Source organism: Solanum lycopersicum, chromosome 6, assembly GCF_036512215.1.
Source record: "Solanum lycopersicum chromosome 6, SLM_r2.1".
Lineage (NCBI taxonomy): Eukaryota > Viridiplantae > Streptophyta > Magnoliopsida > Solanales > Solanaceae > Solanum > Solanum lycopersicum.
The window spans coordinates 49,417,728-49,430,106 of record NC_090805.1 but is presented as its reverse complement, the minus strand read 5'-3'; the positions used below and the strand labels follow the sequence as shown (position 1 = coordinate 49,430,106).

General features: G+C 30.6%; 2 protein-coding genes across 3 annotated transcripts; one reads left to right on the top strand and one right to left on the bottom strand.

The window, feature by feature from the left end:
- The first annotated feature begins 5,247 nt into the window (after window positions 1-5,247).
- On the top strand, window positions 5,248-7,191 carry LOC101253909 (uncharacterized). The gene is made up of 3 exons (XM_004242035.5): window positions 5,248-6,178; window positions 6,345-6,887; window positions 6,967-7,191. Exons 1-3 carry the CDS (start codon window positions 5,354-5,356, stop codon window positions 7,063-7,065), a joined length of 1,467 nt encoding a protein of 488 aa, XP_004242083.1. The 5' UTR covers window positions 5,248-5,353; the 3' UTR covers window positions 7,066-7,191.
- An 883-nt stretch (window positions 7,192-8,074) lies between these two features.
- LOC101257866 (probable serine/threonine-protein kinase PBL7) lies at window positions 8,075-11,986 on the bottom strand. 2 transcript variants are annotated; one of them, XM_010324084.3, is made up of 5 exons: window positions 11,580-11,986; window positions 10,387-10,640; window positions 9,989-10,178; window positions 9,504-9,895; window positions 8,075-8,655 (listed from the first exon to the last, which is right to left on the bottom strand). In XM_010324084.3, the coding sequence occupies exons 1-5, from the start codon at window positions 11,698-11,700 to the stop codon at window positions 8,377-8,379; spliced, it is 1,236 nt and encodes a 411-aa protein (XP_010322386.1). In that variant the 5' UTR covers window positions 11,701-11,986; the 3' UTR covers window positions 8,075-8,376. The 2 variants fall into 2 exon arrangements, with proteins under 2 accessions (XP_010322386.1, XP_025887489.1); XM_026031704.2 differs by having other exon boundaries at window positions 10,387-10,637; window positions 11,580-11,976.
- Window positions 11,987-12,379: the final 393 nt, after the last annotated feature.

Genomic DNA, 12,379 nt, shown 5'->3' with positions numbered 1-12,379 from the left:
TTGCATACAGGATATCGTGATGAGACATATATCATAAAAAGCTTCGGAATGGCAGCCTTAGTTTCATAAAGCCTCTCCACTCGTAAACATGCAGCGACTATCAAATTAATCAAGTATACAACGTGCCATCGTAAATAATTTTCACATAATCACTTCATTTTAATTTATTAAATCAAAATTTAATTTCACACTATTGAAAAAAAATAATCTCTCCATTTAAAAAAAAATAACTCTAAGAATCACTCTTTTCCTTTTTTATAATGTTTTAATTTTAATTTTTTACGTGATATGTTTAAAAAATATTTTAATACATTTGACATAACTTTAATTTAAAACCACAAGATTAAAAAAATTCTTTCTTTTTTTAAGCTCCGTTCCAAATCAAACTAGATCATTTTTTTTTAAACTGATTGAGTATATTCTTTAAATAAAAACTATTCACAGTGCATAGTGAATATCTGAGCCAAAAAATTTCATAAAAAGTGTTTAAATTTATTCTAAATCTAGCTTCTGTACAAATATCGTAGATTTTATATAATATGTCCTCTATTTAAAAAATAATGACCATAAATATATTTTTTAGTCTGTTTAAAAAAATAACATTTTTCTCTTTATGACAATATTTTAACTTTAACTTTCCACGTAATATGTTTTGAACCACAAAATTAAAAGATATTTTAATACATTTCATAAAATTATAATTTAAAACTCCAAAATTAATGTTTTTTCTTTTTAAATTTTGTTTCAACTCAAATTACGTTATTTTTTAAAAAAAATTTAAATTGAGAGAGTAAAATTTTAGAAACTCTGAATCGATATGATGTAAATATCCTTACTTGAATGCGGCGCAGCAATGCTTGAGACTGTCTAAAAATATTACGTTGACACAATTTCCTAGATAAATGATGATCATATTGAAAAAAAAATGATGGTAAAAAAGGAGGTCTATAGACTATATAAAGGATGACAAGCACGTCATTGTCCTGCAGTAACAGTAAAAGTTTACTGTGGTATAATGAATCATTAGTATTGTACTATTTATCTCAAATAAAACAATTCAAGTTTTTACTTTTTTTTTATAATATATATTTCCCTTTTAAGTTCATAAACTCCTAATCAAAATACATAGTATTTGATTATTAAAAATATTGAGTTAATTTACACAGTATGAAATTTCTATACACCATTAGGTTATTTTTACTATATTCTATATGATTTAAGTCATTCTTAAATGTTACTGTCTCTAAATCTAAATAGTAAATAATGAAGATGCGATTTACTTTTTAAGCAATTGAATGTGAATAATTAAGTTTTACTTTTAAAATTAATAAATATAAAATTTAAATAAAATTAAAAAGATCTTTATGTACAAGGAGTTATCAATAAAATGACTTGTTTTACTGATGATATGGAGATGATTTGTGATGATGATTTATAGGATTAATATTTAAAAATTAATTAAATTAATTTTCTAAAAGCGAATTAAGACTAATAAAAATAAAGAAAGGAGTAGCATCCTGGAGAATTAAAGTAAGGCGTTCTGTTTACTGCCATTCATTAAAATTGGATGAATTATTTTCAACTTCCAATAAATGATAATAATAATAATAATAACAACAATAATAAAAACTACTCAAAATGAGTATCACAGCCACTTTGTAGTTATGGAAGTAAATGACAATCATAGTTATGAATGATGAAATCCTCGTGAGTTCCTCATTCAAAACTCTCTTTTTTTAATCATATAGTATTATACATATAGACAGAAACTAATAAATTTCACCTCATCCTAATAAATATATAGTAGCTGCGGCCGGTGTGTATATTTAAATACATAACAAATATTATATAATAATGTTGTGAAATGTAACAATTTTCCTCATGTGGACGTAAAATTATTTTTGGTTATATACTTTAATTTGTTTGGACGTTTTGTACTGTACAAATGGCATATCCAGCTCACTAGAGATAATTTGCGTTTGGGCCGTGGTCCAGTTTAAATGGACTCTACATATATTTGGACGAGGGAATTTTCCGCGTACCATCAATTAAAAATAACTTAATTAAGTTTTATAGCTATAATTTATTAATTACGATTCATAACTACATGTTAAGAGAGGAGAGAGATGAGCAAGGATGGAAGAGGGAGGAGAGAGGCGGGCTAGATTGGGAAAGGGAGAGATATACGAGCGAGGACAATAATTTGTATAATTCGCATCTTGTTGATATATTTCGTGGGTTCAATTGTATAATTTGTGAGTATTTTGTATAATTGAGTTATACAAATAAACATATGAACTTTAAACAGTTATACAAATTCATTATACACATTATAAATTATATTATACAAAATACAAAAACTAAATGCTTAGACAAACCTTAAAAGTTCATTTTTTTTGAAAGTATATAGTCATAAAACTTAAAAACCAAAGAAATCTCTGTCATATACAAATACAAACGAAAAACTGTTAGTTGCAGATTATTTAAACGTGACGAATTATGCATGTGATTAATGGCCACGTAATTAATGACCAATGTTAATTACAAATGATAATTATAATATAAAATAACTATGATAACTAATAAAACAATATATATAAGTTTATTTAATCGGGTAGATTATTTAACCGGGTAATCTTTTCTTTCGACAAAGTATATCATATACCAAAATATATTTTTATATTACATTAAACATAAACATTGAAAGGAAGAGACTTTCTAATTGTTACCATCAAAGTATCTTATAATTTGAAAAAGTTGAATGATACCTCTAAGTCTAAGTAATCATAAAATTGTTAACTTATGACCACTAATTTAAAGTCTTGACACATAGAGAGTACTATACTTGCTAGTTTTTATGTGCATTATAAAAAGGAAAGGCTTTTCTGGGTAATTTTATAATGTAATTATAAGTGTATATAATGTAACTTATTATATGAGATACATTTTTCTTTTTAATTTGTTAATAAATGATTTTCTTGAGCATCCGCCCATGTCAACAAAGGTCTTCAATATAAGCATTAATTTATTCAGATTCATTTAATGATCGAACTTTTTACTATCAGATTAGATCGAACGCCAACATGTAAGGCACCATTTGTTACTATTGGAATTAGGGATGGGCATAGCACAATATTTAAAAATTTTAATACCGTTGTTTTGGTATCTAAAGTGCTATACTATTATCATACTAAATTAGTTCGATGTGATTCGGTATATTTAATTTTGACTTTAATATTTTACGATATAATATTTGGTAGCATAATACTTGCATTTTTATTACTCTCCATACAATTCAATTAGCAAATAAGATTAGAATAATTCTCTTAGTCATTTAGCAAGTATTCTTGCAAGACCAATACGATTATCAACATGAGTATGAGAAATTCAAAAACACAAGTCCAAATCATAGTAGATTAACAACTACTCCTGTTAAATAATATCACAAAAAGAGTATTTCAATAACGATCGAATAGTCATAGATGGAAATGACATCATCTAAAATTATGTATAATTTTACACCACAAGATATATGTCAAGTTAGAGTCTACATCTTAGTGAATAATTAATATATTTATATGTTACAATAAAATTTTGGTATATTTTTTAGTTATGATATGATGTTCGATATATACCATTATACCATGCCTACCCCTTCTTGAAATACCAGGCCAATAGCATGCACAACAATTGACTCTGTTTTTGCGATCACTCTTACACAAAATTTAACCAAAATTCTTTATGTTAATACTTATATATATACTGGTTCTCGAATACGTGCAACATACGTATATTTTATGTTAAGTAATTTTTTTAAAAAAAATAATATAAATTATATGAATTTGAAAGAAAAGATTACTTTTTGTCTGATTTAAACTTCTGAGTCATTTCTTTTTGAATTTAACATAAATAATTAGTATAATAGTATATATATATATATCGAATGTAACATGACAAACTATTAAAATCAATGTTTTTCTTGCATTGCAACTAATAACTTCAAATTTTGATTAATCCTCTAAAGTATATAATCTCATATATAACATTTTTTTTAAAAATAGTAATACATACACTTACATATATTAAAGTGTAAAATAAATTAAAGAATAACAAAATAAAGACACACCAATTTTAACTAATTAATCAACTTCAACTGATAGGTAAACTATAACGAAATGGTTCTTTGACATTGTTGTCTCAAATATGCAATCGGCTATAATTTGAATAGTAATACACTTATCTAAATTACTGTGCAAATCAATTGGAATTCCATCCTATACTTTTTTTTAAAAAAATGTTGTGTGTATTTATATAAAACTTAATAGAGTACGTGAAAAGTTTTCTAACGGATGAAAATTAAAAGAAATAACAAATTTAAAATTAATGGGATAAATGCATATATAATTATATAGTAAAAGATAACTATACTAAGGGCTTGACAAATTAATGAACTTCACATTAATGTTTCATAATTTCAAGAAGTGGAAACGAAATCAAAATATTGAATAGAGGACAACTTTAGAAAGATGAAAAAGATAGCAATTTCAAAATATTGAATATAGGCTGTTGTAATTTGAGTGATAATTAAAATATTACTCCTATTTAATTAGCTTGTGTAACAATTTAAATAATACTACTAATTAGATTAGTTATTTTTATTTATTAAATATATTTTTATTAAGTAAAAGACAAAAAAGTAATTCAACTTTGATAATCAAAATTCATTGAATTCCGAAATAAATATTAAACGAAAAAATAATATTTTAAATAATTTCAGGAAAATAAATTAAATTAGATATTTTAATTAAAAATTATTCTAAAAAAGTGGAAACATCATTAACATTTTGATAAACATAATATAATTTAAAATTTAAAAAATTAAATAGTTGAATATCTTTATAACATTTTAATTTACAATAAGAGTAAAATCGTAATTTAACTTTTAATTTTTTTAATTCCCTGACAATCGTCATTTTAAAAAGTACAACTATACATTAGTGATGAATTTGTTATGGAAAATACAAACTTGAATACATTGATTAAATCAAATGAAACGATCTAAGTACATTGACGGTATATCAATATTTTTAATCATAAAAAGTTATCTATAATTATCTTTCGTATAACTTAATTAGGTAAACATTACTTGTAAAATTTAAATAAATTCATACCAAGTAAAGTTGAGAAAATCCCTCTTTTCCTCTCAATCGAACCTCTTTCTCCATCACCAACTTTCTTTCTTTCTCCTACTCTACCGCAATCCATCTCAAGTACTGAGACATGATGGCATGTACACTTGAAAACTCGAAAAAACAAACAAACTTAATGACTGGACGTTTAACGTATAACAATAATGACATCCACTTCTTCTCAACGTGGCGTAAGCAATCTTCGCAGAACAGTAACTTGGTTATTTATCACATTGTTAATCATCTATCTTCTTTACTCTTTTAGTTTAATTCTCAATAAAGATTCCCCTGAATGTACCAATTCTGTGTCTTCCTCATCCGAGTTATCCACCAAAGAATCAATTTCGGAAAATTCAACTTCCATTTCTTTAAAGGAAAACAGAGGGGAGCCTGAAACAGGGCTGAAACACATTGTATTTGGTATCGCTGCGTCTACGAACTTGTGGGATAAAAGGAAAGAGTATATAAAACTATGGTGGAGGCCAGGGGAAATGAGAGGTGTTGTATGGTTAGATAAAAATGTTACAATAAAGAAGAATGAAGATTTGCCTGAGATTAGGATTTCGGAGAACACAACTAAGTTTTTGTACACGAATAGACAGGGGAACAGATCGGCTCTGAGGATATCCAGGGTTGTTTCGGAGACAATAAGGTTGGGACTTAAAAATGTGAGATGGTTCGTAATGGGAGATGATGACACAGTGTTTAATGTCGATAATGTGGTTAGACTTCTTTCGAAATATGATCATAATCAGTATTATTACATTGGAAGTTCTTCAGAAAGTCATATTCAAAACATTTTTTTCTCATATGCAATGGCTTATGGTGGGGGTGGATTTGCTATTAGTTATCCATTGGCAAAAGAATTGGAAAAGATTCAAGATCGATGCCTTCAACGGTATCCTGGATTATACGGTAGTGATGATAGAATTCAAGCTTGTATGGCTGAGCTCGGGGTTCCCCTTACCAGAGAACCTGGATTTCATCAGGTAACTAACTGTCCATTAAAAATGATCAAAAAATATTCTGTTCATAACCAAAGTTTGCATGCATTACTACAACTAAACTAACAAATTGAGATGGAGGGAGTATCATTTTACTGTCACGTCTGAATGGATTTTGACGATTTTATATTTTTATTTTTCTACTGTATAGTATGATGTGTACGGGAATTTGCTAGGCCTATTGGGAGCACATCCTGTAACACCTCTAGTATCAATTCACCATCTTGATGTTGTGGATCCTATAATTCCAAGGATGAGCAGAGTTGATGGACTCCAACACATTTTTGAATCAATGAAATATGACACTGCCAGCATAATGCAGCAGTCAATCTGCTACGACAAGCAGAAATACTGGTCTATTTCAGTGTCGTGGGGCTACGTGGTTCAGATCACCAGGGGTAATATCTCTCCAAGAGAATTAGAAATGCCCACAAGAACATTTCTCAACTGGTATAAAAGAGCCGATTACACTGCCTATGCATTCAACACTAGGCCTGTGACAAAGCATCCGTGCCAGAAGCCTTTCGTGTACTACATAAGTGCAGCCAAATATGATCGAAACAAGAATCAGATCGTTGGGATTTACCATCGTCATAGAGAGTCGTACCCTTACTGCAGATGGAAAATTGAGTCACCTGAGAGTATCAGTGCAATTGTAGTGTTGAAAAAGCCAGATGATAACCGTTGGCAGAAGGTAAATTTGTTAAAACAACTCCATTTCTGTATTGATGGAAAAGGGACCATTACTAAGTGGATTTTGTTCTGTTTTGCAGGCAGCAAGAAGGGATTGTTGTAAAGTTCTACCATCAAACAACTCCTATTTGTACATTTGGGTAGGCAAATGCAGAGAAGGCGAAACGAGTGAAATGTAGCCGTTGGAAGGAGGGAGGCTATAGTTTTTTCACTTCCTTCTGTTTTTTGTATCAATAGATGTTGATTAGGATAGGAAAAAATCTCTATTCAAAAGTTGAGAAACAGAAATGGTACTACTACTAGAGAGCTCATACACTAAAGTCTAGACCAACAGTGGCTAGCATTTGCAATACAAGTTTGACCAAATTAATGAAAAATTGATGTATCCTAGTTTCATAAATCATAACCTTCAAATGTTGATAGTAGTGGATCATTGAAGTGGACTTGCTACAACGATCCACTGAAAGTTAAACCTCTATGGATTCTTAAAAAAAGAAAAAGAGGAAATGTCAAAATGTTAAAGTTTTTGGTTCCTATGTGTGTATATGCCCATGCTGTCTGATAAATATATGTGTTTTCAAGTGACTTTGCAATCTTATCAATAGCAAAAAACAGTAATCCTTAAGATTATTAGGAACAAAGGGAATAGAGAAATGAAGAGAATGACTTCTAATTATAGTTGCATTGATCATTGGAAACAACTATTTGTGAATGTATTCATCATAACAGACATCTGTTTAAAGAGTCAACAAGCAGTCTCATGTCTCACACCGATCAGCCTCGATTACAATCCCAGAGCCCAGACTCGTGCTACTAGGTAGTTTTTTCAGTACTACTGTAGTACGTAGTCGTTTCACACTGAGATGACGGATTGGCTCTTTGGACTATAATAGAGTCCTCTCAGAGAAAGAGAAGCATCAAAAAAATATCCAGAGTTCACTTTAGTAACATCTTATCTTCTTTTCGAAGAAATTCAATAGAAGAAGGACCTCAATCTTCTCCTTTCTTTTGCATATGTCATCATCTGTTATGAAAATGTTACATTAAATTTTTTCAATATGCTTTTTCCATTCATTAGCTTAGCTAGCAGAAAGTAGGATTTTTTTTCTATAAATTTATGTGAGATCCATATCTTCCTTCTCTTTTGCATAGCTTTTGCGTAAGCATTTTGTACTACACTGGAATAGCTAGTAGGAAATATATGTATATTGGCTTTAATGCTAACAGTGATTACTTTTTCTCAGTATATCATAGAAGCATAGAGCTTTTACATATTATATATGCTATGGCGCTGGAGCTTGCATTTGCACCAGATATGCGAAGGAGGCATTGTTTCTTTTTTATTTTTATTACTTCCAATCTATGATTTTAAAGCTGCATCTGTAATGTACATATGTGACACAAAAAAGTAGACAACCACTTGTGTTTGTGTATTTTTCAGTTCTTATTTGAGTTCTCAAAGCTTTGTTGTATCGTTTCCATTCACCACATTACCAGGTTTCATCATCGTCTTTTATAGATTTCTGAGGAGATTGACTTTTGTATGACTTCCGGATAGGAGGCTCGATTTCAGGGTCATACTTTAAGGAGGCAAGGTAGCTCAAAGCAGTGACGATATCAACAATTGGAGGACGCATATTAGGTTGCTCCTGGACACACATTGCAGCAATTGCAAGAGCTTGGTATAAGCTCCTTATTGGATAGTGACCATCAAGTGCTGGATCTGCCATTTTGTAGAATTTCTTCCTGTCTTTGAATAATGGTCTTGCCTGCAAAAGCAAAATGCATATCAGCCAGAGAAATACAAATGTTTATCCTTAACAAGTCTGTTAAACTGTATTTCTCTAATCACTCATCACAACCATGAACTAGAAACACCTGCACATCACTGTGACTAGAATGCCAAGGCCAAGATGTTATTCAAAAAAAAGTATGACAGTACCATCTGATTGAACCCATGGATGAAACAAAAGGTTAAATGTAGACATCTAAACTCAATTTTTTTTTTTGGGTAAGCACTGAGTTCTGGAAGTGTGGCTGCAGTCCTTAACCAAACCATAGCTGGTATATAGAAATAGAGGCATTTAGGACAGTGAAGACAGCACGACATCAAAATCGAAGGATACTACCCAACCAGTACATGACAATAAAAATGTACAAAAAAGAAAGGATGATTCTGGTAAATGCAAATCGACTATTCTAAGCAGAAAACTGTAATTTTCTTTTTGATGATGGAAAATCTCCAAGGGTGTGGGGCACAGTTCGAAACTTGGTGGATAAAGGGCCCATCCCTTACCCTTCTCCAATAAAATACTAGGCTTTTGCTCGTGAGGAAAAGAAGAGAAACAAAACTGTATTTTTAAAGGTTAAGAGCCTCTTATAACGTCCTCTTTAACCACAGACAACCTCCAATCTGATAAACAATGACTAAAGACTTTTCCAATAAACAATGATTAGAAGTAGTTTAGTGACATAGATTTTTTGGATCCATTTAGATGCAGAAATGAGAATGATGGTTAAAATCAGTTGTTAGGGAGGCAGGGATAAATCAGGTCTTACCACAGCATAACCACAAAAATATATCACATGGCAACTATAAGAGATCAAAGAAACATACCCAAGAAACCAGGTTTTGCTCCGTGGCAGATTTTGTATAGTCAATCGCTCTCCTGCCTGTGATTATCTCCAGAAGAACAACCCCAAAGCTGTAGATATCTGACTTGAATGTCAGTTGGCCAGTCATAGCATAATCTGGTGCACAGTATCCATATGTGCCCATCACTCTGGTGGAAACATGGGTCTTGTCCCCACTAGGACCTACTTTAGCCAAGCCAAAATCAGATAACTTGGGGTGGAACCCCTCACCAAGTAGAATATTGGAGCATTTCAGATCACGGTAAATAATAGGAGGATTCATCTTATCATGTAAATATTCCAGGCCCCTTGCGGCACCTGCAGCTATCTTCATTCTAACGTTCCAATCAAGAGGTTTTTGATTTGGCCAGGGGTCTACACACATTGAAGAAGCAAAGCAAATGTATCAGGATGGAGAAGGCTAAGATTTGAAGAAAGTAACATGAAAACTAGACAATTATAACATACCAAACAAATGGTCTTCCAACGAACCAAGAGACATATACTCATAGACTAATAGCCTCTGATCTCCCTCAGCACAACAACCAATTAGTTTAACAAGATTAGCATGGTCAGCTTTACTTAGAGTCTGTACTTCAACAACAAACTCCCTAACTCCTTGACATCCATTTGGATCGAGTTGTTTGATGGCGACAATCTGCATTGGAAAAGAATATTAAAGATAAACAGATTCAGGCCACCAATTATTCCTTATGTTAAACCACTCATTAACTTTAAATGAACCTGCAAAGATTGAAGGGGTATAAATTCATAAAAGGATGAGAGATATTGAAATAATCCTATTGTTTATTGAATACGTCAAGGGAGAATAACAAGTATTACAACAAGAATGGCGTCGAGCTGACCTCACCAGTATCCTCCAAATGACCTTTATATACTTTGCCAAAACCTCCTTCTCCCAAGAAGTAATCTTCCTTGAAATCTTCTGTTGCAGCTATTAGTTGATCGAATTTAAACCTCTGCGCCTTAGCACCACCTGTTTTTCCATCTGTGGGAGAGATGTTACTATAACCCCCATCTTTCTTAGACATAGATCGGTTTGCAACTTTAGCGTCTTCATTCTTCACAACTTTAAATTGACTAGCCACCGGCGTAACTACTGAACAAGATAAAACAAGAGGCACCAAAAAGATGGGAGTTAAAATAAAGGAGGCCTCATTTGAAGGAGGGAGAAAACGAATGAAAGAGCACATGGATAGTAAACAGCCATAATTCTTAAACCAGCGAGATACTCAAATTTTGTAGTACACAAAGAAGCCAAAAAAAAGATTCATACAGAGAAAGGACCAAACTTTATTTCAAGATTCATACAGAAAAAGGACCAAACTATTTGAAAAAATCAAACATATACAGAGAAAAGCCCAAAGAACCATGAGATGCTGTTCTCAAATTGTTGTCAATCCACTACACTTAGACAAAACCCTGAATCAGAAATCAGAATATTTATGCACAAAAAAAAATAAAAAATTTAATGCCTTCCATGAACATCTCAAAAAAAAAAAACATCAGAAGTTTCAGAATCCTGCAAACATGAAAGAAAGAAATAGGCATAGAGCCACATAAATAAATGGAAGACATTATTTGCAAACATAAAACAAGGGGTCTTAATACGTGAACTTTTATCTTGTTGATAAGGGTTCTAAACCCCTTTCCTTATTTCTCCTTCTCCTACCGAGATGTCTAAAAAAAAACCTGAAACGAAATTCAATGCAATAAGGTAGACAAGAATGGCAATTATGTTCGGTACGATAGAAAGACATTTTTTTTATGGAAAATAACCATAAAATCTTTCATCAAACCATTATCTATATGGAAAAAGATTTAAAAATTTCGTAGATGCATGCAAGAATAATAATTCAAGATCCATAAAACAGGACACAAAAACAAAAATAGGTTTTGTAAAATTCAAAATATGATCAAATTTCAACAACCCCACATTGAAATTTTCCAAATGCATTAAAAAAGGAACAGTCTTTCCAAATCCAAAAGAAAAACCATCAAAAATTTCACCAAATCATTTGTAACTATAATAAAATACCTTGTTTAGGCTGTGGCTGTTCAACCCTTTTGTATTTATGATTACTAATAGTTTGAAATATTTTTTTCTCTGGTTTCTTCACTGATGTATCTCCATCTCCAGAACAAGGAAAACACCCCATGATTTTAATTTCTTCAACTATATATCTACTCTTACTTTCTTACTAACTATTTTTCTCTTCTTCTTTTTCTTTCTCAAATAATAATAGTTAATGATTTAAGAGTTACAAAACTCTCAGTTTTTTTTTTTTTTTTTTTGCCTTTAAAAAGAGAGAAAGAAGAGAAAAATGGAGAAAGTTAACACATAGCTTTAACCTTTTTTATATTAATTAAAAAAAGAAGCTACTCTTATTCTGGGGTTTTGTATTTGTGGTGCAAATGTGTAACATAATTTTTTCTGGTACAGCTGATCCTCAAATTAAATACCACGTAATAATACCTAGATTTTTTTGGTCAAATCATATTAGAAAGTCACATCAACATATCTCTTCGTCATTGCTGACTCATCAACAATTGCTGTCACATCGGCCTAGATCCAATTTATTCGCAATGAATTCATATGAATTTAGTATATTCAATATAAAAATATAATTATAATAAATTTTTTTTGATATAAGTATATTGTGAATTAATGCTAACAATCTTCAATTTTAAATATTGAATTCATAAAATTTAGTCTTTGTGTGGCCTTCTAAATTTAAGAAAAAACAATGGAACTACTGAAAATATATTGTCAAATTTAAAAATATAAAGATTAAATTAACTTATTTAAACTCACAAGTGACAAATTGTTTATTATTC